The 27,419-nt window shown below is 28.0% G+C and overlaps 1 protein-coding gene across 5 annotated transcripts; it reads left to right on the forward strand.

Moving 5' to 3' along the window:
* Positions 1-26,653, forward strand: LOC107452397 (myotubularin-related protein 9). Of its 5 annotated transcripts, none has more exons than XM_043049165.2 (13): positions 1-134; positions 1,475-1,709; positions 3,547-3,706; positions 4,638-4,789; positions 9,998-10,126; positions 10,215-10,371; positions 11,976-12,080; positions 12,889-13,014; positions 13,899-14,146; positions 17,968-18,052; positions 20,423-20,492; positions 21,160-21,387; positions 23,643-26,653. In XM_043049165.2, exons 2-13 carry the CDS (start codon positions 1,566-1,568, stop codon positions 23,725-23,727), a joined length of 1,689 nt encoding a protein of 562 aa, XP_042905099.1. In that variant the 5' UTR covers positions 1-134; positions 1,475-1,565; the 3' UTR covers positions 23,728-26,653. The 5 variants fall into 5 exon arrangements, with proteins under 5 accessions (XP_042905099.1, XP_042905100.1, XP_042905101.1 ...); XM_043049166.2 differs by having other exon boundaries at positions 6-103; XM_043049167.2 differs by having other exon boundaries at positions 18-92.
* The last annotated feature ends 766 nt before the right edge of the window (positions 26,654-27,419 follow it).

A 27,419-nucleotide genomic window follows, 5' to 3' on the forward strand; every position in this document is an offset into this window, starting at 1 on the left:
TATGTATAAAATAAAACCATGAAAATGATGTCTGTCCTTAAACATAACTAAAATAAATAATAAAAGAAATGTTTAACATCTGTTACGATTAGGTTATTTAATAGTAATGAAATATTTTATTGAAAATTGAATGTGTTCGTATATTTTATCATATTTATTTTTATACTTAAGTGTTGTTCTGAGAGCAGGATGTGGGCGGTAAAACAATTAACATCATTGAAGACGTGACGTTCCACATTCAAGCGGAATATTTTTAAAAATATTATGCTACAAAATAAATAAATAAAACTTTAAAATGTGAAACCTTTTTCAAGGTTTTTTCTTTTAATCTGAACACACAATTTAAATTTTAGAATAAAGATAAAAAATATTTTAAAGAAAATATTGAGAGAGGTTTGCGCAGGGGTGGCTATAAGTTATACCATTCGAGTTGGTTCCCTTCTTATTTTCTTTTCTTCGGTTTTTTTACTAGCTACTAACATGGCTAAACCGTGGTAGTCACAGGTATATACTGGAAAACTTTCTGAAATAAATTTGCAGCCTTTATGAGTTCTGTGTTTGAGTAAAGAAAATTTTAATTAGGGAAAAAAATAATGTAAACCCATGTAAAATTAAGCTGGGAAATTGGCCGAAGCAGGCTTTTCAGTTGAAATTCTTCAATGTTAATTTTTTGTGAAATGTAGAAAAATATAAATTTTGGGATGATAATTAAGCAGAAACTAACACTAAGGCTCACTAATATTCGAAACGGTTTTTTAAAAAACTTGCTAAAGATGAGCATAATCTTCAGTGCACAATACAGAAAAGTAGGTGAAATAACATTAAGAATGAGTCACACGAAGTAAATAAATCATAATACATATCCATCCAATGAGAAAGGTATAGTAAATAGATTCAAACTATATCAGTGGTATCATCTGTTAAACGAAAGAACAGGGGTATTTCTATATCAATACTTTTTCATGTCAAAAGAATTTTAAACTTGCTAAAAAATTTTTAAAAATCCAGAAATTTATCCGGGAATGGCTTGGTTGCACTTTAAATTTATCCACCTCTGAAATAAGATCTAAAATTTTGAAAGAATACTTACTAAGTTATATTTCTCGCATGCCACTCATTTGTTATTTATTTCACCTGCATTTTTCTCTATTTCTTGTGCACTGAAGATATTGCATTAAAACTTGATGCTACTTCAATTATTTGAGCATAATATTCTTTCATATTTCATTAGTCTAATATATACAGGGGTCTGTCTAGGCCAAATTTACTAACGTTTATCGGTAACTTCACAAATTCAACTTTAAGAAATTTCACAAAATACTTTTCGATAAATCCATATTTTTGTGTTGATTAATAAAATTTTTAATTTTTCATAAATTATGCCTAAATTTTCACAAAATAGTCACCTCTCAGAAAAGCCTCGACAGATCCCTGATATATTTATATTGTTAATTTTCTTTTTACTTTCATTTAGGTTTTCTTAATGTGAGTGAATGATATGACCCAAATTTTTCTAAAGGATTATTAAAGATTTCGATGAAAGATTTACTCTTAATTTTATAAGCATGGAATTTGCTGATTATATCAAAGCACCTAATATAGAAGGTGTTACTCTACATAGACCTTTTCATGCTCCACTGGAAGGAACATTATGCATCACAGGCCATCATTTCATTTTATCATCAAGGTCAAAGAATGAAGAACTATGGGTAACTATAGATTCATAGTTGCTTTTCATAAAAAATATTTGGGGGCTAAGCCCCCTGTCTGCTGCTGCTCATCAACTCCCATAATTGCTTCACAATAACTGTTGTTTCTTCACATAAAACAGCTTTTCTACTAAAGTTAAATTATTCTCTCAACATATATGTACTCAAAGGAAATTCTGTTTGCTTATGCTTGTGGCTCCATTTTCCACCTCTAAATATTATTATCTATTAGTATTATAAATATTTAGATCGATTGATGAACTTAAGTAATTTTTTAGGTAATCATTTTTAAAATAACATTTATATTGCTGTGACATTATATTGTTTAAACAAATTTGATGAATTCACAACCTTAATTTAATATTTTCGCGTAACAATCGGGTGGATATATTAAATACTATTTTTGTTTGCATCTCATTGTACTTGAATCTCTAATTCATTTAACAGATCTCTTTAATTGTATTTTATAACAGTAAAACTTTATCTTAAAATAAAGTACAGAATTAATTAATTAAAAGCATAATAATAGTAGTAGAGGAAAATAATTTCAGGGATATACAAATATTTATGGAAAAACAGTACCTTTATGACTATTATTAGTTTTATGCTGATGACAACCAAACCAATATGAATAGAATGAGGGAAAACTGGATCCTACCACATGATTTTCTGTCCAATAAAAAATGCACGGGCAACAATGGCGAATTGCAATACCATCATTAGATTTTTATATATAGTAAAATTACGCATATTTAAGTGTAAATTATGTCTTTTTTGAAATACTGATAAAAAGAAAATCTCCTTCATTTATATTAATGCATAGCAGTTATAAGTAAAAATATCAAGATATTAGAAAGGCACATGTATTCAGATTTGCATGTTCATTTATTTTCATATTTTTTATACTTCTCTTTTTGCTTCTTAAAAGGTATTCACTATTTTTAGTAGTTAGTTCGTATGAGACTGGTAAACAAGTTGGTTTCAAAAGTTTTAATTATTTAGAAAAATGTATGCTGTTTATTCTCATGATTGAAGATCTACAGGTGTGACAAATTATCTTAATTTTTCATGATTTATATCAGCATAGCTGCTAACTCTACTGAATTTTCTTGTAGAGGTGTAGTCTAAATCTAGTAGTCTACTGAATTTTCCAGTAGACTACTAGATTTTGCCAGTTTCTCCTGGGTTACTGGTTTAATGAAAATTCTCCTGATTTTTAAGCAGTTTTGAAAATTTCTTAAAATTGAGTAAGTTTCCTAAAAAATTCCCTATTGAAATAGAATTTTCACTTAGATTATTGCTTTCTTGAATACTATTTAAATAAGTATTACTAATACATGATGAAGCGAGCCTCATGTATAAAAATCAATTTAAAACTTTTTTTTGTTCTAAAATGTTCAGTTTAATCTTATTCAGAACTCCCTTTTTAAATTTATTAAAAGAATTTAACTATTTTTGATGAATTAAGTGACTATTACTATTCAAAATTATGAGCAAACATAATACATAACATTTCAAGTTCATTTAATATCAATCATAACTGGAAAATATAGCAGTTTTTCTATTTTGTTGACAGTAAAAATCCCTAAAATTCCCTTTATCATGAAATTTATATTATTTCATAAAATCTACTGGATTTTTTCCTATCCATGTTGGCAGTTATGTATCAGTGAATTTAAAAAAAAATATAAAAGAGATAAATCACTGATTTTTTTTTAAATAAGTGATTTTTGTATAGGAGCCATGTATGCTTGAAAATCCCTTTATGTTATAAAAATTCCCTTTATTAATTAAATTCCTTTATGTAGGACAAAATAAATGTCTGCTCTTACTTTAGATGCTGCACAAAATGGTTGATTGTCTTGAGAAAAAACTCAGTTTTTGCACTGGCACCATCATCCTGAAATGTAAAGATTTTCGAATATTGCAGTTGGATGTACAAGGGATAGACGAGTGTAACAATGTTGCTGCTTCAATTGAATATTTAATGAATTTAGGTAAATACATCATTTGCGTGTCAGTAATTAGTTTAATCATATATTTTTTGTCTTGTGATTTACACTGTTTTATTGCAATTTATTCACTAATCATTTTTCAACTTCATTCTCTAAATATAAAAAGACCTATGCAAGAGAAGATCATTAAATGTAACGGATAATTACATTTAAAAGTTTAAAACATAATTGTTATTAATTAGTTCATTGTATAGATTTAGAGAATTAAAAATGAAAATATTAATCAAAGATGAATAGACTATTCATTCATTTTTTTGCTCCTCTTAAACACAGGTATCTGAGATAGCCATTTGGTTTAAAAAAATAAAGTTTAAAATCGGCATTAATATACAATTTTGTAATAATATACATTATTTTATTATCATTTAATATTGAAAATTCTCTTATTTATTTATTTTGTTTTTTCCCATTAGCAAAATGGGTCTTGGTTCGCACACTTTTCAACTGTGTTCAAGAGTAATAGTAAACAATGCGTTGCTATGGCGACCACTGCGGTTTTTCTTTTCATTTTTAATTTATTTACATAATAATAATTTAAGGTATTTTTATATTCTTTTTATTATTAATGTATAATTACTGGCTTGCCAGTGATTTTAATATAAATATGAGTGCTGAAGAAGGGAAAGTATTTTGTGACGTCTTGAAACATGTGCATAGGCAAGATATGAAAATCAATCCGATAACAAACATCAATTGTTGACAGTTTTTGCAACCCATGATTTGAAATGTTTAACGGAGTCAATCCAGAAAGCATTTGACCAATGGGTAGCCAGCGATCGTAATAAGGCGATCACAGCTTTTTATTTTTTTTTATTGCAATATGATTTCAACTATTATACATAGTGTGACAGAGTTTTTAACTTTTTTTTTCAATTTTGTCTGTGATAACTGGTAAAGTTCTTATCTTTTATAGAAAATCCGAGATCTTTTTATCCGTTTTTCCATCGAGCTATGTTTGAAATGCTGGAGGATGGGTGGACTTCATTTCGTCCTGAAATAGAAAATAGTAAACTCTTACAAAACAAAGAGGAATGGAGAATAAGTTTTGTCAACAAAGATTATTCGGTATTTTGCTCTGTTTCTTTCATTTTACAGTTTTGGTATAATTTTTTTTATGAGTATGATGAACTTTTTTATTTTGTTTTGATAATATTTGAAAAACAGGCGTAACTTGTTGGATTACAGCAGTAGCTGGAAATTACTGTTACTTTGTTGTACTTTGCCCAAAATAAAAAAAGTTAATTGTGTAATTTTCAATCTCGCAGGTTGCATTTTTATGTAGTTGGACTCAATCTTAATAGTTTGAAGGCCTAATCTTAAATATGCAAATTAATTTGTGCATTCAATATTTTAAGTTAAGAAATCAGGCAAACAACAAAAAAAAACCTACTGTTTAGATAAACTTCTTTTTTTAGTTTTTTTTTTATGGTGGATTTAGATTTCTGACCCTCAAAAATGTAGAAGCTAGCTGGAAAATAAAGTCCCAATAGTTTGGTCAAGAGTGGTCGAGTTTGGTCAAGAGTGGTGGAAAGTTTGGATATTAATTTTACTTTTTGCGTAATTTGTTATATCTTGGGAATTTTTTAAGCAAATCTGAAAACAGAAACAAATCCTTTTATTATAATTATAAAATTTGGTTACCCAAAGATAATTCCATGTGAAAATTAATTCCTAATAATTATTTGTTATTTTATTTATAGCTATCGCAAATCAATATATTTGGGATATCTAAGTAATAAGCTAAATTAAGTACCAAACTGTTTACTAGTAAAGATGGTTAATGTTTTTTTTAGCAAGGTTCATTCGTTTCTTTTTTATTCTTAGATTTATAAATTTAATTTCAAAAGAACAGTACCACACATAAATAGATTAAACAATCATATTTATAAATGATAATCATTCATAGGTGTGTTTAAACTCTTTAAAAAAAGTTTTCTTTTAAAAAAAAACAATTAGTATTGGTAAAATAAAATTGTTTTCTTAATAATTAAGAAAATTTCTTAATTTTGAATTACTTTTCTAGGAATCCTTACTCATTTGTACAGTATAATAAATGAAACATCCTAAATAACTTTTTATCTAATGATGGAATTTTCACTTGCTGGAATCAATCTTAATGGTTCGAGAGGGCTGTTTCAAAAATTCTAATTATATAATGCAAACGATATTTAAAGTTGCACAATCATACACAAAAGCATGCTTTCTCTGAATTGTCCAAATCCAGATCCGCATTCTTTGACAGGATATTCGTTTACTATATTAGACATGTGTTACTGGGTATTGACATCTAATGCATCACTTCAATGCAAATCATAAAAACATGAAAAAGTGTAAAATTTTTATTTAAAGTATTCAGACCAAAATATTCTAACTGGCCTGTCATAAATCACAATACTATTCAAAAGAAAGAAATTTCTTGCACCTACCAAAATTGTAAAATTTTTTTATTATCTAGTACTCTTCAATACGATTCCCTGTTATTACGACCTATACTTAAAGTTCTGTTTGCCATTTCATTGATTCAGAGCCATTCATTCCAATATAACGACTGAAGCCGAGTTTACTTTTTATTTTTATTTTCAAGAAACAAATTTAGAACTAAAATACTTCCATTGCCAATGACTCAATTGTTTGAAGAAAGAAAACTATTTTATTTTTGATGTTATAGCCCATTAAACTTGGCTTATTTAAAATTCCCATTGAAGAAAGGAAGGTACATAATCCCCTAAGTTCTTATATTAGATGTGTAACTTTTGGCCAAAAATTTGATGAAATATAATTTATTGTTGTTGTTGTACTTATGCTACTTACAAATGCCAGAAAGCCTGCTTGAAATCAAGCGAATTTTTAAGGCAGAGAGTTCGTTTCTTGTTTTTTCAGTGGCCAAGAATATGACTTCAGCCACACACACACAGGCATAGCTCATTTTACAGAGAGGTCCCAATCATGCTCCATACATTCATGCTCAGGTCGTAATTTTGATCTCAACCAAAGAAAGACCAATCAGTTCTCCCAGAGGTATTGATTTGTTGTGGGAGACTGTGTGACTCCGACAGATTTAACAATACATACGCTTCCGAGATGTAATCTCCAGTTTTAACGAACAACCGGGTTATCCCGGCTCAGGTTATTGTTAATCAAAAGAGGTATACAGTTTTGTGAAAATTAGTTCTCTACCGATTGTAGACAACCTCACTTTACAAGGGTTCGCCAAGTGGGCCCACTTTGAAAAAACCCACCCGGGTTTTATTGGGTGGACTCATCTTGAAAAAACCCACTTGGTGGGTTTTTACACAAATTGTTTTTTTTCTTTTTAATTTGGTTGAAAAAGAATTATCTCCTAATGCTATCATTGGGACACATCGTGGAAGTTAACAAATATTTTAGAAATGTGCATCAAGCACATGGATGGGTAAAAGAAAAAAACTGCTTGATGCCCCATTTACCAAATGATACTAGATGGAGTTCATATTGTGACCTCGTAGAAACTTTTGCCAATAATTATCATAAATATCAAGAGATTGCTCTTGAACATCAAAATGAATCTAATAATAATATGTCAAAAATATTAAATAATGTTGGGCTTTACCAATAAACTATCGATTTGGAAAAAACGATATCAATTGTTTCTGAAGCTTTAAAAAGGCTTCAATCAGAAAACATTTCAATTTCAGAAGCTGTTATGAATTAACTTACTATCGTAATATATCTTACTATTGGAACCCCATAAACATTTTGTAAAAAGATTACATTAAGCTGTTCAGCCACCTCATTTATTAGCATATGCATCCTGGATCCCGAAACAAGGGGACAATTTTTAAATGATGAACATGAGCAATTAGCAGAAAGCTGTCTTTCTAAGCATCATCCAAAATTTCTGCCAGGTGTTATGGCATTCAAAATTATGGATCCTGAATACTTTCCAAAATCAATGATGCTTAACACCGTTATTCCGCAGTTTTCATAAAAAAATAGTGGAAAATTATGGCAAAAAAAAATGAAAAAAATTCCAAGTTTCCACACAATTTCTGCCAATTCTTTTTTCTTTACACTCAGCACCAGCATTCTCTGTCCCTATCGAAAGATACTTTTCAACTTTCAGTTTGGTGTAAAGTAAACTACGAAATAGATTAGGAATAGATAAAGCTACAAAACTCGTAAAAGTGTATCACCATCTGAGAGAGAAATGTAGACACTTTGAATCTGCAGTATAATAATAATAATAAATTAAAAAAATGGATCTTTTTTTAAGTTAACTCTTAACATCTGCTGACAATTATTAACTATTTGGAGAAAGTTTATCACCATTAAAAAACTGTTAAAAATTAAAATATTACTTGTAAGATTTTTTAAATATTATTTTCAAGATTTTATTTGAATATAATTTATTTTGTTTCTTTTAATCATGTTTAAAAATATTTAAGACAAATGAAAAAACATTTTCTATTAAGTGATACGTTGAACAACATTTAACAAAGTTTTATTTTCTGGTTTTAAAATAATATGCTAAAACTTTTTATGCATGCTTTTTTTGTAATTTTAAGATTAATTTCTTTTTTGAAATAATAAAGTTAAAATTTATCTAAAAATGCAGTCCTTTTTCTAAGGTTAAATATTTGAAAAATGGGACAAGTAACTGATACTCTTTATAATTATACGTAATTTTAATTTCACTTTCTATTAATCGTGTTATAAAATCATGGAAGACCATTAAATATTTATTCCAGTTTAATTTTATTAAAGGTAAAAATCAGATGAAATTTTAGTTCTTACTGATTGTAAATTTGTAATAAGTAATATATATATTATACGCATAAACAACAAACGAAAACAAAAAGATCAATAAACTTGTTCTTTTGATATTACTGTTGCATATATATTTTATAGTGCTTCAGTTAAAAATTGTGAAACGTTATGTATTTAAGAATAAAGATTCAAACATGTATTAGTGATAGTGCATTCTTTAAACTTATTTTAATATATATATTTTATATAAACTTTTTTGGATTAATTTCTATTTTTAAGCTTATACATCACTATTTAATAAATAAAAATATTTTCAAAGTAAGTAGTTTATGAGCACTAAATGAAAAAACTTAATTACCACGGATTTTTTCAATAAAACCTGGACGGGTTGGGGGTTTTTTCAAAAATCCCTGAGTTTTTTCAAACCCTGCACTTTACGATGTCCATTCTTGTTTAGATATCATTAGTCATTTTATCAAGTCTTGACTATTAAAAATTCCTTTTCAATGCTTTTTCAAATTAAAAAATGCTTTTTGAATGTTTAATTGTAATCATTATATTCAGAGCAAAATTTAAAATTTTGTATTTTTTCTGCAAATGTACATTTTTCAAGTAACCAAAAATAAAATTTTCAGATTTTGGATATAGCAATTTTTACTTAACGTGCATGTTAGTCTGATGCACGTGTTGTTACAGTTGTGAGCAAAAGGTTAAGAATATCATTCCCCCACTCCTAAAAAAAGTTATTATTCTTTTTACGAAGGGAAGAAGCAGCATTCCCTTTTGCATTAAAGCCTTATTTTTTGTTCAATGCTAATCAACTAAAAAATTGTTATGACTTAAAAATTATACAATAAAACATGCAATTATTATAAATTTAGTTTTTCATTGCATGAACAATTTTAATGTAGGGCATTTTCGTAAACCTCTGCCAACAAGAGGAACTAAAATGGAAAAATGTTCTGGAAAAGGCTTAGGCTGACTATTGTGCTGATGTTGATACTTCTGAACTTGATAATTGAAAAATTTTGAACCACCAACTATTTAAGTAGTAAAATTTTTTTAAAAATAAAATAAGTAAACAAGTTTTATAGTTGTATGCAAAAAATTTTAAATTAGCACAACTAGTTCTTAAAGTGTTGACTAAAATCGGATGACACAATATTAATGGGGCCAACTTTTCATAACTATTCTATCTAACGTAATGGGATTATATTTTCCATACTGTTGAGATAAAGGTCTTATCCAGTATTCAGACAGCTTGCCGTAGCCTAAAATATTGTAACCACAAGTTGGTTACCATATTTGAGCTTTCACCCTTAAGTCATTAAGATTGCTTATTATTAAGTAAAAAGCTAATGATCTGATCAGAAGTTATTCAGTGTTCTTTCCTTCTGATGGAACATAGCATTATTTTTAAAGTTGCTTAATGCAACTATTTTTTTTTTTAGATGTTAGGTGTGTCTCAGTTATCCTTAACAAGTAATTGTTTCATTAATTGAAATGTGTATATATTTTAATATTTAGGTATGTCCCACATATCCTCAGCAAGTAATTGTTCCTAAGAATATTGATGATGAAACATTGAGAAAAGTGGCAGCTTTTCGTCAATTTGGCAGACTTCCTATTCTAAGTTATTACCACAAGTCAAGCAAAGTAGCCGTCTTTTACTTTTTCACTTTCTCATTGAATTTGTTTTCCGGCATTTTTTTAACTGAAACAACTGTCCTTATTTTTGCAATAGGCTGCTTTACTGCGCAGTAGCCAGCCGATGGTCGGAGCTAATAACAGGCGCTGTAAAGAAGATGAAAGATTGTTAAATACTGTCTTGGGATCAGGAAAAAAAGGGTACATCATTGACACCAGATCGCAGAATATTGCTCTTTTAGCTAGGACCAAAGGTACACATTTTGAACCAGAATATTAAATTGATAATTTCAAATCTACTGAGTATCAGAGAAAATTCTGTATCAAATCACACATTTTGAAGCATAATAGTAAAATTATGCTTTTTTCTAATTAATTCTGCAGAACCCTAGGTCTCAGTAGTAAAGTTAAAGGGGTTCGGAGAGTTGGGACTTTTTAAATAAGTATTTCTTAATATTTTTGAATCCTGTTTTGAATCAATTAATAATAAAAAATGTTTTTTTTTTAATTAAAAAATATGTAGTTTCTTTTATAAGAATATAGAGTAAAACCTCTTGGGAGCGACCACTCTCCATTCCACTGTAAAATGCTCGATATTAGAGGTTGGTTGTTCTTAGAGGTTACCTCCATTGCCTTCAAAATTGTTATCAAAGGTACGTAATTTTTCTCAAGCGATTTTAATTTTAGTCATCGGCATTTTCTTGGTGCGGAAATGCTACTACTGTTGGCTCCATGAAAAGGCGGATTTATTAATAAAATTTAACGTTCATAAAAATGATCCCAACTCATATAATTATGTGCAAAAACAAATTTACCGATTATGAATAATAAAGCTATTTTAAATAAATAAACTATGTTTTTTGTTTAAGTTTGCTTTTAATTTCACATCATAAAAATTAGTTAGCTTTAAAAGATGAGAAGAGGTTTGTTTGTTTGAGATGATTGTGTTTTTTTAAATTATTTTTTTTTTCTAATTTAACTTTCCACTCTAAAAGTAAATCACTGATAGCATTGTGTATAGTGCGCTCTGACTGCAACATGAGGTTGTATCGTCAAAAATAGCTGTATAAGTAAGTGCACAAATATTTTGAATATATTTTAATCTACCTATTTGTTTTGTGAAATTTTTTTGTTATCATATTTTTTGGTGTTTTCTTATTTGACCTTTTCCGCACTTGGTGGTTTTAATGCTCTCTCTTAAAGGTTTTCTTCAGCGCAAAGTCAACGGAAAAAATTCTGTTCCTCCCAAATGTGGTCGTAAGTAGAAGTGGTCGCTACATGTTGGTCTTTTTTGGAGGTTTCACTGTATTATATAAACTATAAAGAGTACATGCATTTATTAAAAAGTATGCAGTAGTATTCCCCATCACACTTTTTGAGTCAAAATAAAATAACTAAATTTCTTAAAGTATGTTTCTGTATGTAACCATTTTCAAAACTTATGGCAGTTCTTTTTTAATTTTCCTTTCAGTGGAAACCATAATTTGGCTTATTTTATTCAGATACATTCACAATTTTCTTTAATTATATACTTTATTTATAAAGTCTGGGTTCTGATGAAAAAAAAATTGATCATTTAAGTTCCATAGTGAAAAAAAAAGGGAATCAGTTGTCTAGAATGTAAGGATTTCAAGCTAATTATTTTTATGATGGGTTTCTTAATGCAGATTATGATCAATGTTAATTTTTTCAGGTGTTGTTTAATTTTGAATTAAAATATGAATTTTTGGTAAATTCAAGCCTACTAGGCTCTAATGATTTGAGTAATGCACGATTGACATCGTTTATAAAATGTATGTGGTTTCAGCAACATTTATTGTATGAATTAGATGTGATGGAATGAGTCATTATCTTGCAGGTGGGGGTTTTGAACCTGATGTCCATTATCCTTTGTGGAAGCGTATGCACAAACCTATAGATCGATATTTTAACCTGTTGGAATCCTTAAGTAAACTGGTTGAAGGTATTTTGAATATTTTTCCTCTATTTAAAGTAAATTGATAAAGTAATTTCAGAATTGATCTTTTTTAGTACTTTTTTTTTAAAATGACAATATATTACAAAAGCTGTGCTCTTAAGTAGACCTCCTTTTACATTTTTTGGTCTTTCAAGTTTATTTTACTTGCATTTATAACCTTATTTTTTTATCTGCTTTTTTTTCCACAGTTGAAAAATTTAATGTGTTAGAGTTATATTTCTTCTGATATTTTAAAATACTTTAAATTTACAGTAAAAAAAGTATGCTTCACATCTATTTTTATTTTTTTCAATATGCTTTTAATGTGTTGTATAATTATAGTTTAAAATAAAAATTAGAGGGTTTTCTCTTTAAAATTATCAAACAATTGCACCATTTCACTCACTTTTCAAAGTCATAATGGAATATTTTAATGTTATGATTTATTGTGAGGGAAGAATCTTATATCAGTACTAAAATTTTGGGAGTGTTAATCTAAATTTTTTGACTGACAATTGTGAAAGTAAATCATTGACTTATGATTTTTGTTCCTTTAAAATGTTCACTAATTTTTCTCAATGTCATTTATTGTGTATTTATTTATACATAATATTTATAATATTAATAATAAAACATTATAGTAATTCAAAAGTGGCAAAATTTCAAACGTAGGAACTGTCCATTAATATATAAATGTTTTAAACATCTGTTCTACAGCATGTGTTGTTTCAAAATTTTAGGGAATATTCTATTTAGAAGACTTGTCAGATATGCTCTATTTTTGAAATTTGTTAACTACTTATTTTTTTGACAGCCTGCAATGACAGCAATTGCAATGTTGATAAGTGGCTGGCACGCTTAGAATCTTGTGGATGGCTCACAAATGTGAAAGATGTGTTAACTTGTGCTTGTCTGGTCGCACAATGTTTAGATCAAGATGGTGAGTGAAAAATTTTTATTTAAAAGAACAGAAAGAAAATTATTAAAATCATATTCTTACCAAAATATTTTCAAATTTATCAGTTAGTATAATTAGGTTCAACCAGGGCTCAAAAATTATATTAGTGGACATGCTAAATTAGGCATGTATTTTTCACTTTTTACATGCTTGACTGGGCATGTAAGTATTTAATTCGAAGGAAAAAAACTGTAAAATACCTGTTAAAAATTTATGGTTAACTTGTTGAAGTACATGCATTTTTAAAGTTTCATTGGGGCATGTATTTTGTAGATGGCCCAGCAGAGTACATAAGAATTTTAATATTTTTTGTTAGTTTCTTTATTTACCCATTACCAGTTTTTCTAACTTTTTGAGTCAGAGAAACCTTAAAAGAGCAAGGCACTATTGTGCAAGAGAAACTTTTCACGACCAATTCTGTTTCACTTCAATCGATATTTTAAAATAGTTAGTTTAGAAAAATGACTTCACGTAAGCTATGAAATTTCTGATGCTGAAAATATGTTTAAAAAATCTTTAAAATGCAAATGAATTATTGCAGAATTTCTTCCCCCTACATAATCGTAATTGCACGTTGATAGTTTAATATAATTTTAGCATTTGAAACTTCATGGTTTACTCTGATTACCAGGTTAAGTTTAGTAGTTTACCTGATTAGAAACTTATAGTTAGGCTTACCCGAATTCACTGATCTTTAAATTACTTATGTTGGTAAAAAAGAATTTGACTTGAAGGGTTTCTCTCATGGTATAGAGTCCTCATGATATTATTTTAAAGTTCTTCTGGATCTTGAAACCTCTCAGGAACGCAGTTTTGCCTATATAATATGCGATTAAGATTTAATAATTTTTTTCTTTCTATTCTAGGTTCATCTGTTTTGGTGCATGGTGCGGAAGGCACAGATGCAACTTTAACAGTATGTGCTCTGGTTCAGATTATTTTGAACCCAGATTGCCGAACAGTTCACGGATTTGAAGCCCTCATAGAACGAGAATTCATTCAAGCAGGGCACCCTTTTAGTATAAGATGCCAGTGCAATGCATATGCATCAGCAAACTCTCGGACGAAAGATCAAAGTCCAACTTTTTTAATGTTCTTGGACTGTGTATATCAGGTAGGAGACAGATGAGTGTCTTTAAAGTTTCAATTTTGTCCTTTCAAAAATTAAGAAAGAAATGTTTTTACAATGCACAAAGTGAAAAAATATTCACCCCGAATAACTTTTTCATTTAATGATCAGATTTTCGCAAACGCTCGATTTTATCTAGAAAACTTTAAAAGTAAATTTTATTTCAATTATAAAATGCGTTTATCCAAAGATAGTTCCATGTAAAGAAATACCTTGAATTGTAAGATATACAAATTTTTACGTTGTTTTAAAGATGTTAATTTTAAAAATCCCAAGTACAAAATTTTATGAAATTAGTTGAATAGTTTCTTAGTTATCTAATTATAAAATTTGTATATTTAAAAATTTGTTCAAATTTTGTATTTTATCATTTAAAATTATGTTTTTTTAAAATAATGTAGAAATTTTCTTGCTATTCAAAATATTTTCCACACCTTTATAAAAATATAAATAGCTATTAGAAATTTTTTTGTTACATGGAACTATATTTGGACAAATGAAGTTTATTAAGTGCAAAAATTTTTAAATTCCATGAAAAGTTTTCAAGATGTAACGAAATATGCACAAAAGTAAATTAATATTGAGCAGTCCAAACTTTCGACTGCTTCTTTCTATTGGAACCATTTTTTCCAGGCCATCCCCTATTTTTTGTTCGTCAAAATTCTGAATTCACCTAAAAAATATGCTTATTGAGGGCTATGATGAATCTCTAAAGAATCAATCTCTTTGATCATTGAACATTTCAATAAATATCCTGAAATGTTTGTGATTTTCTAAATTTTTGTTCAAGTTAGCCGGAAGAATAAATATTAATTGTCTGAAAAAGAATTAAAGAAATTTCAAATTCAAAAATTATGTTATATGCCATAAAACAAAGTAAATGATTAAAATGTACGACAAAGTTTTCAGAGCGCATCAAGTAAGATAATCTAATCCCAGTATTAGAGACAACTACCCTTAATTTGATGGCATAAAATGATGGATAGACGGAAGAATAAATATTAATTGTCTGAAAAAGAATTAAAGAAATTTCTAATTCAAAAATTATGTTATATGCCATGAAAAAAAGTAAATAATTAAAATGTACGAAAAAATTTTCGTAGCGCATCAAGTAAGATAATAATCTAATCCCAGTATTAGAGACAACTACCCTTAATTTGATGGCATAAAAGCATTCGATGCAGGAGAAATATATAAAAAGCTCTTATCTCTCCTCATCACTAAATCATACTCTACTGTTTTTTTACAAGAGAATTCTCATATTTAGCTACTACATAACTATTTTCCATATTACTTCTCTTTTTTTTTTAAAAAAAAAAATCTGAGTTTTTTTAAAAAATGTTTTTCTTTTTCTTTTAACCCCTTAACGCACAGATTTCTTGGGAAAAAAAACGGCCAAAAAATTTTTTTATTTAATTTTATATTATTAATTAAATTATATTTAATTTTTATTTTTTATATGTAAAAAAGCACACTTTAGAACACAGAAAACACGCATTCTCGATTATATTCGAGTGTGAAAAATTATAGCAGCATAAAATACAATGCCGCTCGTATTATCTCGAGTGCACACAGTTTCGCCTGTTTGCCACGCTCGAATTAACTCGAACGTGCAAGTTAAGAGGTTACACTGCCAAAACTATTACCAATCATATATCTGTAAACCCATGTTGATATTATACAAATTTCTCCCATTGGAGAATCATCACCCTTAAATTATCCTTAAGTCTGGCGCAATATTGTCCTTAATTTTTTTTTTTTTGGACTTTCAACCCTGATACTGGTTCTTGCTTGCTTTTACCTTGCTAGTGACGCCCTCTTTTTATTCTTAAAATATTTTTTCTACTTCATTTTATATTTTTTACCATGACCATTTGTTGGCTTTGACCATTACTTTGAGAGCTTGATTTATATAAATCATTGTGATCTCGTCACCATCCTTCATCTCTCAAATAACATTACACGAATGGTTTAATGCAGTGTTTCCCAAACTTATGACTTTTGTGTACCCTTTCTAAATTTTTCGTAACGCTGTGTACCACTAATAAAAAAATTTATGTATTTTTTACTATAAAAAATTGTGCAAAACTTAAAAATCACAACTGGCTGTTGACACCAGTAATTATTAACTGTTAAGTCTGCGAAATATAGCCAATAGAAAAATACGTAATCGTAAATTTTTATGGCTAGCTTTGTTTTTAAATAAATTTTTTTGAAATTTTCGTTTGTTGCAAGATATTTCACATAAGAAGGCGTACCCCCGCTAAACTGTTCACGTACCCCTGGGGGTACGCGTACCACACTTTGGGAAACACTGGTTTAATGGATAGGAGAGGAGAAATTTATGAAGTTATGGATATATAATGAAGATTTATAACCACCCTATATATTTATGAATGGTCATTACAGAACATCCTATATACCATTTTACATTGTTTATATATTNACTCTTCGTTGCTCATCTACAATAAATCATTGTGATCTCATCACCATCCTTCATCTCTCAAATAACATTACACGAATGGTTTAATGGATAGGAGAGGAGAAATTTATGAAGTTATGGATACATAATGAAGATTTATAACCACCCTATATATTTATGAATGGTCATTACAGAACATCCTGTATACCATTTTACATTGTTTATACATTTTATTTATTTGTATTTACAGAAGTTTATTTTTAATATCATTTGTATATACAGTTGTTTTGCTAAATTATATGTTATTGTGCTGTTTATAATTAATATACGCAATCCAAGTGTCCAATAATTCTAAACGTATAGTATTTTAAGTATATATATAACTGGTCTGTCTATAAAAGCAAAATGTTACTTTTCAAAGACTAAAAATGTTTTAAAACTTTTGAGCATTTTCTTCAAATAAACACATCTTTTCTTTATTTGAATGCGTTAATGTGCAATGCGTTACTGGCAACAACGTTTCTCATTATTTTTAATTTTAACTATAAAAAATGCATGTTTATTAAAAGTAAATCTGACATATTTCATCTGTAAATTGATTTTTATGATAAATAGTATACAGGGGTGATTATATTCTGGGAGTACTCAGGAATTCCAGATTTTTTGTATTATCCTTCCGGGTCTAAAAATTAGAAGCAATTAGATTTTTCTGGGAATATCGCGGAATTCCCATTGGTTCTCGGACTATCTCTAATCAAAGTTTATAATCTGATGAAATTTTGGTGAAAATCTTCAATCTAATATCAAATTTTGAAACTTTTGCTTTTTCCCACTAACAAGACGTTAACATACCCGTGATTCTTCCGCCAATTTATTTTTTCTGGTTTGGCGGATTTTTGCCATTTGGAACTGTGCTGGAATCTGCCAATATTCTTCTCCCATCTGCCTTCGATTATTATTCCGCGCTGTGAATATCAAACATCGATTTTTTTATTTACCTAATTTAAAAATTACACGTTGCAATTTATATTGACGTGGTTTAAAAATTTTACGCTGTGATTTAAAAATCAGATGTTGCGATTCATATTCAGGCAATTTTATAATTTAATATTGTAATTCGTATTCACGTGATTTTAAAATGCAATATTATGATTCATATGCGTGCGATTTTAAAAATACATAGCAATTCTTATGAGAACTAAGATTTTTCTTAAATTAGTTACTATAAAGGTTTGATATTCTTCATTGGTGAGTAATTTAATTATAAACCTAAGCTCAAAAAATTATGCCTTTAAATGTTGTATTTAATATGTCTTATTTCAATATGAACTACTCATAACTTAATATTTTTTTAAAGTTGTCATAAGAATATTTTTTCTTTCAGATTCATGAACAGTTTCCTTGTTCATTTGAATTTAATGAACAATTTTTAGTCACTTTATTCGAACATTCCTATGCATCTCAGTTTGGTATGTATTATTTTCGTGAAATATTTTTTGATGTGCTTTTTAATTTAATTTTTATCAACTCGCATTCTTCTTATAAATGAGCGAATTCATGTTAATTTTTTTAAATTTTGGGAGTTTCCTTAAAATGCAGCTTCCCTATAGAAAGGATTTTAATTGTGAATAAGGGTTTTGATGTAAGTAATAATTAGACGGATGAACAACATTTAACAATAAATTTAATTAAACAAAATAAGTAACATCTCGGAAACGACATTTCTATGCCATCACCACCTTGGGCACACCCAATACCAAAGTAAAATAATACAGTTCTTGTACGTTTTCCCTCTCAGGGGAAAAGTTTAATCATTCTCCCTTTCAATTTGGATTTTCCCTTTTTGCTTTTGCTCTGAATCTCACTCCCATATTTTCATTTTATTTAGCCATGCTTGCTAGTATTAAAAATTATTTTGTTGGGTGCAGGTATGTATACCTGAATTTTGTGGAGTTTTTAATAAATGATCGGTTAAAAAATAAATAGGACTGTAAAACTCAATAATAGCATTGTTCGGTACTTGGGGATTATCCCGTCGACCTGTCTACGCTCGCAAAAATGCATAAATCCTATGGCGACATCATAAAGAAAAGCAATTTCCAAAATAATCATTCGAAACGCATTAAATTTATCAAATAATAATAACAATAAAATAATAGCAAAAAGTGTACGTGTAAAAATACGTAATAAAAAAGTGTAATCAAAAAAATCTAAACAAAGTAAAAACCTCTTTTTTTTATAAATACATATCAAATTATTCTTGAATCTAATGATATATATTTTTCTAAATCATTTAGGCTGCCAAAAATCCTTGATAGAAAATCCTTGATCCAAACAAATTGTACTCTCTTCCGTGCTAGTCAAGTTTCAAATTTGAATAATTTTGTAACCGAGTAAAAAAAAATTTTTTTGGATAAATTGAATTGATAATTTATAAATTGAAATACGAAAATGGTTGACAGGATAACCTCTAAGTACCCATTGTTCACATTTGAGAAATGATTTTTTTCCACAAATTCTAGATAGTTATTACATTGAAGGTATAGAAGATAAATGACTGTCTGTGAAAAAAATTCCATTTTCTTCATAAGGGTTTAAAACTATTGTTAGTTCAAAAATCGTAAGTGAATGAAAAATTGTAGCAGTGAAGAATAACAATGTGATGTTCATCATATGTGTTGCAGCAATGGATAAATAAGGAATTTCGCTGCTTAAAATTTTATGTAGATAAAATATAAGGAGTAAGGTCCATTCTCTTTCTTGCAACAATGAATGGAGGCAAAATTCCATTGTTTAAAAATTGTATATATATAGGTAATGCAGAATAATAATGTAAAGTATGGTAAATAATGAATTGTGGATGATCATTGTATTTGTGAACTATCTGATTCTATCTTTTGATGCTTTTGTTGTTCACCTGTTTTCTGATCACATGTTTATGAAGCATTTTTCTGATCATTTTTAATGTGGTATTCATCTTATCTCAAAGTTCTTTCCTGGGAATTTTTTTTAAAATTTTACTAATGATTGCAGGAAAATGTTGACTATTAAAAGAAGTATAATTTAATTTTACTTAAAATTTTGATGCTTATTAAAGTCAAATTTCAGAAACCTTTGGTAGAACATATATTATAAATTATTGAAATAAGAAAATAGCAAACAAGGAACTCTGTCAGTCATCCATTGTTACTCTTCGTTGCTCATCTACATACAATTTTGGAACAATGATTACAAATTATTGAAAAATATAAGAATGAATGTTTGAATGAGACTTTGTAATTGAATCGTTTTGTGATCAATGTAGTCCCTACTTTTGACATCAAAGGTGTTAGTGATAATGTATTTAGCAGTAAGAGCCTATATAATTGTGTACCTGAAACTATTGCCTAAGTATGAGACAATGTTAAATCATAAACAAAGCACACGCATTTTCCTTTTAAATATATGAAATGTAAAAAGTCAGCAATTTCTTAACAGTTACTAGTTTATTGTTGAATTTTATAGCTTTTATGTTTGATAATTTTGGATAAAGTGGTTATAACAACATCCCGATTTAACAAACTAACTTCCTTGCATTCTGTCTTTTTGTTATATATTTAATGTTGACATCATTAGTCACAGGTTGTAGTGTCTTCCAGCTAGACAAATCAATAATCTAAGTCACAATAAAAATAATTCAAAATTTATTCCTTCTATTTTCAATTCTGTCAAATGAGCTGGTGTGGAAATTGAAATTTTTTGCTTTTATATTTTTATAATGTACTGAAACGTACAATCCATGTTTATCGTATTTGTGTAATTTCTTTTACACTTGTAACCTTATTAATGCTTTTGCTTAGGAACATTTTTGGGCAACTGTGATAAAGATCGACACGACTGGAAGTTAGCAGAACGAACTGTTTCTCTATGGTAAATAAAAACTCTTTTGCATATTTTAATTTTAAGCAAAGTGAAACATGTTTATTAAATTTATTATTTTTAATACTGCATGTTATTCAGGAGTTTAATGGAAAGGCTAAGCACTGGAACTAATAATGACCATTAAGCTCTCAGGTGCTAATGAAAAGGATTATTGATTTTTAGCTTTGATGAAATAAATCTGTAATAAAATATGTTTTTTTTTTTAAATTAAACATCTTAGCTCAATAAAATAGTTATCAGTAACGATGAGATCGAATGTCAGCTTTTTTATTTTTTGTTTGTTTCTTAATCATTTTATAGTCAATATTAATATTTATTTTTTTAGATATGTAGTAGCCTTTTAATTTATGTTTTAGTCTGCTTTAATTCTTATAAAGATGTGGAAAAAATGTTTTTAGTTTGTTAAAAATTTATTCCAAGATTAAATTTTAAGCATTTTGTATGCAGAGTTAATACTTTGAAGGACTAGTAACTCTTTTTAGTTTTCTTCTGTTCCATAAGAGATTCCGTATGCTTTCCCCAAACTCTTTTAATACAATAATATAAATACAGTAAAATCTGCATTTAAAATAGAAATTTCTAAATAAGATACATTTAAGTTTTATGATTTTTAAATTTTTTTCTACCGAATTAAAGGAGAAATTTATATTTTTAGGTCAATGTTGAATCGAAGTGAAACTCTTCTGACATATTTAAATCCTATGTATGAACCAAACAGTCACATAATTTGGCCCTCTGTTGCTCCACAGAGTATTGTACTTTGGAGTGGCATGTATTTGCGATGGGTGGTAGACCAGAAACCTCAAGTGGATGCATGGAATGTCATTGAAGAAATTAGAGAAAAGGAAAAAGAACTACAATTTAAATCAGCTAAGCTCAGAAGGTCTTTTTTCTTTTCTCATTTAATTTGAAAACGTCTTTAAAATAATTATATTGAACTTCTGTTAATAATAATGTTCTGTTTGAAATAATTATATTGAACTCAGTTTTTAAATAATGCTAGTACAAGTTAAAATTTAAACCATCAGAATTGAGCTCAATTTAACTGAATGAACCCAATTAAAACTTCCTATACATATTGTCTACATCATATATTTGATGTTTTGTAAAGGAAAAAAAAACTTTCCAAAAGATAGTGCTGCATAGTATGAAACCATGCACATCTGCCTGTTGGTTTCATAATATTATTGGATAGAAAGGTATGCACACAGGTGTGTCAGTAATTAAATTGTTCCGCTAATCTTTGAGTTTTGAATTCTAAACTAAATTCTAAATCTTTCATTTTACTTCATTACATTGCTACCATTTAGTAAAATTTGGAACTTTTTACTTTAACTGAAACCTTAGTTGCACGATGTACAAAATATATCTTTTTGAATGTTTCCATTCAATGTTCATATAATATTTAATGTTTCAAGTCCATATACAATCTATATATATATATATAATTAGGTATTTAAATTATTTTTGCATGGAATTGTCTTTTTATAAAAGAGTTTTATAATTACTGTTTTACTTAAAAAGTTGTGGCGAAATATCCAAAAAGTAAATTAGCATTAATGGATCTAAACTTTGGAAGACCCCATCCGAGTAAACTATTTTGAATCTATGCATTTTCCACTTTGCGGCTATTCCATATATTTTGACAGTCAAGAAATAATATAAAAAGGCATGTTTATTCCAAAAATGACATTTATGTATCTAATATCATAACTTTATTAATAGCACTAATGAAGTGGCATATTTGAAATCAACTCTTCAAACCATCAACAATGACACTTAGTATGTAAGAATCTAATCATTAGAACAAAAATTTTCCAGGGTAGCATTTTAAGTTATTAAATTGGACATGAAAACATTCTTTCTCTAAATAAACATGCTCTTAGAACCATTGATATTTTTGGATTCTTATCCATCAATGTCTGAAAGGTTGCGTAAAACTGGTAAATATGGTTTGAAAAAAAGCAGTCAAAAGTTTGTGCTTTGTGATGTCAATTTTACTTTTTGCATATTTTGCCATAACTCAAAATCTTCTAGCACACGATTACTGTATCCAAAATAAATCCATGCCCTCCTCCCCCCCCCAAAAAAAAAAATACACGTATTTTTATTAATGGTAAAATATTTTTTGCATGACTTTTAAATAGTAAGATATTTAAAATTGCAAAATAGAAAATTTGAATGAAATCAATGGAATAGTTCTTGTAAAACTGAAATTAAATTAAACAACTTTACTTTTATAATTCTGAAACTACTCGACTATTTAAGTTTAAATTTTTCATTTTGAAATTCAAAACTTCCACTATTAAATGGCCAGTATAGGTACTGCCATACTTCATGCTGCGTGTATAATTGACTGCATATAAAAGTTATAAAGGTTTTTAAAGTTAGGACTGTTTTAAAGAATCTTTTTTTTTTAATATTTCTGAAACCTGTAATTATATTTAAATTCGAACAATAAACTATCATGTATTTAATATTTAGGTTGATTTTATAAAATTATTTAAAATAAAAATTTTTTTTAAATATATAGTATTTGTATATATTGTATAGTATTGTATATATTGGAAAAATTATGATGAAAACATGTATTTTTAAAAAAAAAAAAATGCATTTGTATTTCCTATTAAGCTTTTCAAATCAAGCGAAATAACTGAATTCGTTCAAGAAACATGCTTCCCTTACATCCATTTTCAAAGTTCATAGCAGCTCTTTTTTAGTTTTCATTTAAACCATCTTTAGACTTATTTGTCTCATCTTCAGCTTATGTACAAACAACAAAACAAATTCATATAGCCAGACTAGATTCTGTTCCTGGACTGTGAACACAAATGTTGAAGATAAAACGTTATTTAAGATAGTACTAACGTTAAAACATTAGCGAATAATTTAAAAATAGCTTACTTAAAAAATGTATAGGGTGTTAATTGCCACGCTATTTGGATTTTCATTTAATAACATGAGTGAAATGCACAGAGAGAGAGAAAACATGATTTTAACTTAAACTGAATTTGGAATCCTCAGTTAAAGCTACATTTGTTTTGTTCTTTTTCTGAGTTATAATTTGTTTATATATTTTTTTAAATATACAACATGCTGCGCATTTATATTTATTTATTTATTTAATTTATTTTACAGAATTATTTATGAGCTAGAGAAGGAAGCTGGTGAAGCTGGCTTACTAAGTCCAGAAACTACTGACTTATTACCTTTGGATGATTAAATCATATGTTTATTTTTATTAAAAGTTATTATATATTTTCAAGGATGTGTATAGCGTAATTATTATTAAATCAATTTCTCTATAACTAACAATAAAATATTTTAAGCTGAAAATTTTTCATTTCTTTGATAAAACATTGCAGAATTTCATTTACCTACAGTATTTTTTTTTTTTCATTTGAATTTTTGCTACTGAGTCATGAATAGTGCTGTTATTTATATTCTTTGCTTTTTAATTTATGTTTTACATTTAAATAATTGCTTCAGTACAGTAGAGCCCTGATTATCCTTGGAATTGGATGGCAAGAACATGGCTGATAACATAAATTGTAGATGATCTGAAAAAACTTAAAAAGTAATGTGGAAACAGTGAAAATAATTTTAAAATGTATTCATGCATTTTAGACATACAACAGAAATCTTTGCTCTTAATCACTGAAACGAAAAATAGTAAAGAAAAAATCAGTACATACATACACCATAAAAGTGTTTGGTTACACTTTTTTTTAAAAAAAATCAATGATTGATCACGTGCAATATAATTTCCGGTCTCTTTCGGATGATCGGAGCTCTATTGTACTTATTGTCGATGCTGATCTGATACTATTGTCGATGCTGCTTTCAAACTTTTCTCTGTTCATTTCAATACAATCTCATTTTTAATATTCTTGAGGGGGAATGTTTTTTAATTTCTTATTTAAGTAATACTTGGTTTTCAATTTTTTTTATATTTGATTTAGTTTAATAGAACATTAATTTTATGTGGACATTTTGAAACTGGCTAAAAACTGTTTGAAAACATTGAAATTTCACTGTATATCTGTCTCTTTCAATTTTTAATGCTTTTCATCTGAAATAATCTTAATTCTTTTATTTATTTATATTTTTATTTGCAATTATTGTGGACCTTTTTATACCTTCTCAGATGCTGCTTGATCAATGAAGTTTCAATGTATATCAGGAAAAAAAAAATATATAATGCTGTTTATTTAAAATGACATTCACTCTTTGTTTTCATTAAATTTAGTTTAATAGAACATTTGTGAACATTTCATAACTTATAACTGCATGATTGCTAAAAATTATGAATGCTTTTTTCATGTAGCCCATAAATTAGTTTCCAAAAAAGTAAAGTGTGTAACAAAAGAAATGAACGTTTGTAGTTATGTTGTTTTTGTGTTTTTTACTACATTATCAAATCACTCTGACTTTGTTTATTTCATATTGTTACTTCACAAAATTGAAACTTTAATTAAATAATCTTTTATAAAATTATTTCTGTTACATTAGAATATACACTTTGTTGCATGACAAATGGTATTGAGAAATTGTTTTTATTGTTTGTTGACAGCTTACTTAAAAAAAGGCATTTTCATTTATATAATGGTAAAAAAAAATGTAAAATCAATGTTTTTAAAAAAAAGAACTGTAATAATTATTATTAGTACTAGTATTTAGCATTATTTTCCTTTTCTAAGGAAATTCATAATAAAATTGGATTTAAAATGCAGCTGTGGATTTAAAATTATTCTTAACCCAGTTAAAGCTCTATTAGTTAAATGAAAATTATGTCGACATATATTTATATGAACTCGAATAATTATTCCAAATTATATTACATTCATGATGGCGCGGTGGTTAAGGCACTGAACTGTCGTTATAATGAACTGAAGCTTGAACCCCATTGGTTGCTGGAAATCCACCCAGCTTCAGTTTGTCTGTGAGAAAGTGCGCAATGCTCACACTACTGACCACAATCTTGACATTGGGAGCGATTATGGCCTGATACGAGTTCCGCACCCAGCTCACACCACCCATAATGCTGACATAAAATATCCTCTATGGTAAATAAATCTTGGGTTAGAGTCACCTTGCTGTCAGGCTAACTGTATATTGCCTTTGTGGTTTTCTTCTCCATGTAACACAAAAGAGGCTTAGTTCCATCAAAAAGTTCTCCACATTTATTATAATACTTGATCAAAGAGTTCCCTTAGAGGTAAACTCAAAATTAGGTTGGTTGTTCAACAACAGTTATAAAATCAAATCATGTCATTGGTTATGAACCTTAACCTCCATGTTGCAAAAATATTTTATTTAATAATGATGCCTTCAACACTTTCCTACAATTGAGTAAAAATTTAATAATTCAGAGTGAAGCTCTCAGTTAAGTCAGAGTCATTTCAGCTACAAACTCCACAGCAGTCATACGTAATAAATTTCAATCATTTATTATCATCATCATCTATACCTTTTGAGACCAAAAGGACTTTTTCTAGGACATCTATCCCTCTCAAATTCGGCCTGCCTTTTTTTAGTGTGCCAACTGGTCTGGCATTAGAAACTCTTTTAGTATACGGTCTTCATCCTTTTCTGATAACATGGCCTGTCATTTAATGAAGTTCATAATTATATGAGTGATAAAAGCTCTAAATATGTTCCTCCAAAAATACTTCTCTCAAAGGTACCCAACATTAGGTCATCCATACGAGAGATGGTTTCACAAGCATATGTTGAAACTGATCTTGTAAGAGATTTATGCAATAAAACATTTGTTTTTCTATGGATTTGATTAAATTTTATGTTCATTAAATCATTTAACATAGATGATGATAAAATTTACATGCATCATTTTTACTGTAAAACTATTTCATTATACTTGATTTCTTTATTTATATTATCATTCAAATTTATTATTTATGTATAATTTATTTGATATATTTACGTTATGTTTATAGTTTGATATCTAAACCATTAAAAATTAATGCTTGTTAAATTGAATTTAGTTTTATTGTTTATTAGAAGCATGTTGGTAGAAAAAATATTTGTGTTCTTCCATAAATATTGTAAAAGTTTTAATAATATGAACGTACATAAATGTTCAAATTCCCATCAATTAAGTATGAAGGAAAATAAAAAATTTTATTAGACATCTAGTTGCTGATTAGTAAAGTAAGCAAGCATTTGAAAATTTCCGATAAAGCCGATGAAATCGAAAAGAAAAAAAATATTGCAATTATTTATTTGTATAAATATTATTATTCATATTTCAAATTGCTGGAAGTGTTTGAAGTCACATGTTAGATATTAATTTTCTTGTACAGTGTGTAAAATAAAAAATCAAACACCCTAAATAACTTTTGATCTAATGATCAGATCTTCATGTTCTAAGACTCAATATGAATGGTTCGAGGGAGTGATCTCAAATATAATAATTTATTAGTGCAGGCGATATGTTAAGTTACAAAATCAGACACAAAAATTTAATTTCGCTGAATAATTTTCGACGAATTCGATTTTTTGACCCCGAAAATATAGGGGGTAGCTGAAATCTGGGAAATATATTCCCAAATTGATCTCCCAAATGTTAATTTTATTTTGTGCATATTTCGCCATAGTTCAAGAACTTTTTAAGCGAATTTAAAAATCTTTGCTCACAATTAATTTTAAAACCCTTTTATCCAAAGATGAATCGACGTAAAAAATAAATTTTAGTAAATGTTTTTTATTTTATAGAGTGACAGTCAGAAAAACTTTCAAATGTAAGATATACAAATTTGTACATAATTAATTAGTGAAGTTGTTATTTTAAGTAACAAAATCAGACACAAAAACGTTTTTCCTCTAGATAAACATACCTTTTCTGACGGATTTCGAACCCCTTCAATAAAGGGGGTTGCCGCAGTTCGTAAAATA

Source organism: Parasteatoda tepidariorum, chromosome 5 (assembly GCF_043381705.1).
Source record: "Parasteatoda tepidariorum isolate YZ-2023 chromosome 5, CAS_Ptep_4.0, whole genome shotgun sequence".
Taxonomy (NCBI): Eukaryota; Metazoa; Arthropoda; class Arachnida; order Araneae; family Theridiidae; genus Parasteatoda; species Parasteatoda tepidariorum.

Excerpts from the sequence above, each read along its gene's own strand:
- LOC107452397 (XM_043049165.2), top strand. The coding sequence starts at position 1,566 with ATGGAATTTGCTGATTATATCAAAGCACCTAATATAGAAGGTGTTACT. Across the intron at positions 1,710-3,546 it reads CAAAGAATGAAGAACTATGG|ATGCTGCACAAAATGGTTGA; the intron begins GTAACTATAGAT and ends CTCTTACTTTAG. Across the intron at positions 10,127-10,214 it reads ATTACCACAAGTCAAGCAAA|GCTGCTTTACTGCGCAGTAG; the intron begins GTAGCCGTCTTT and ends TTTTTGCAATAG.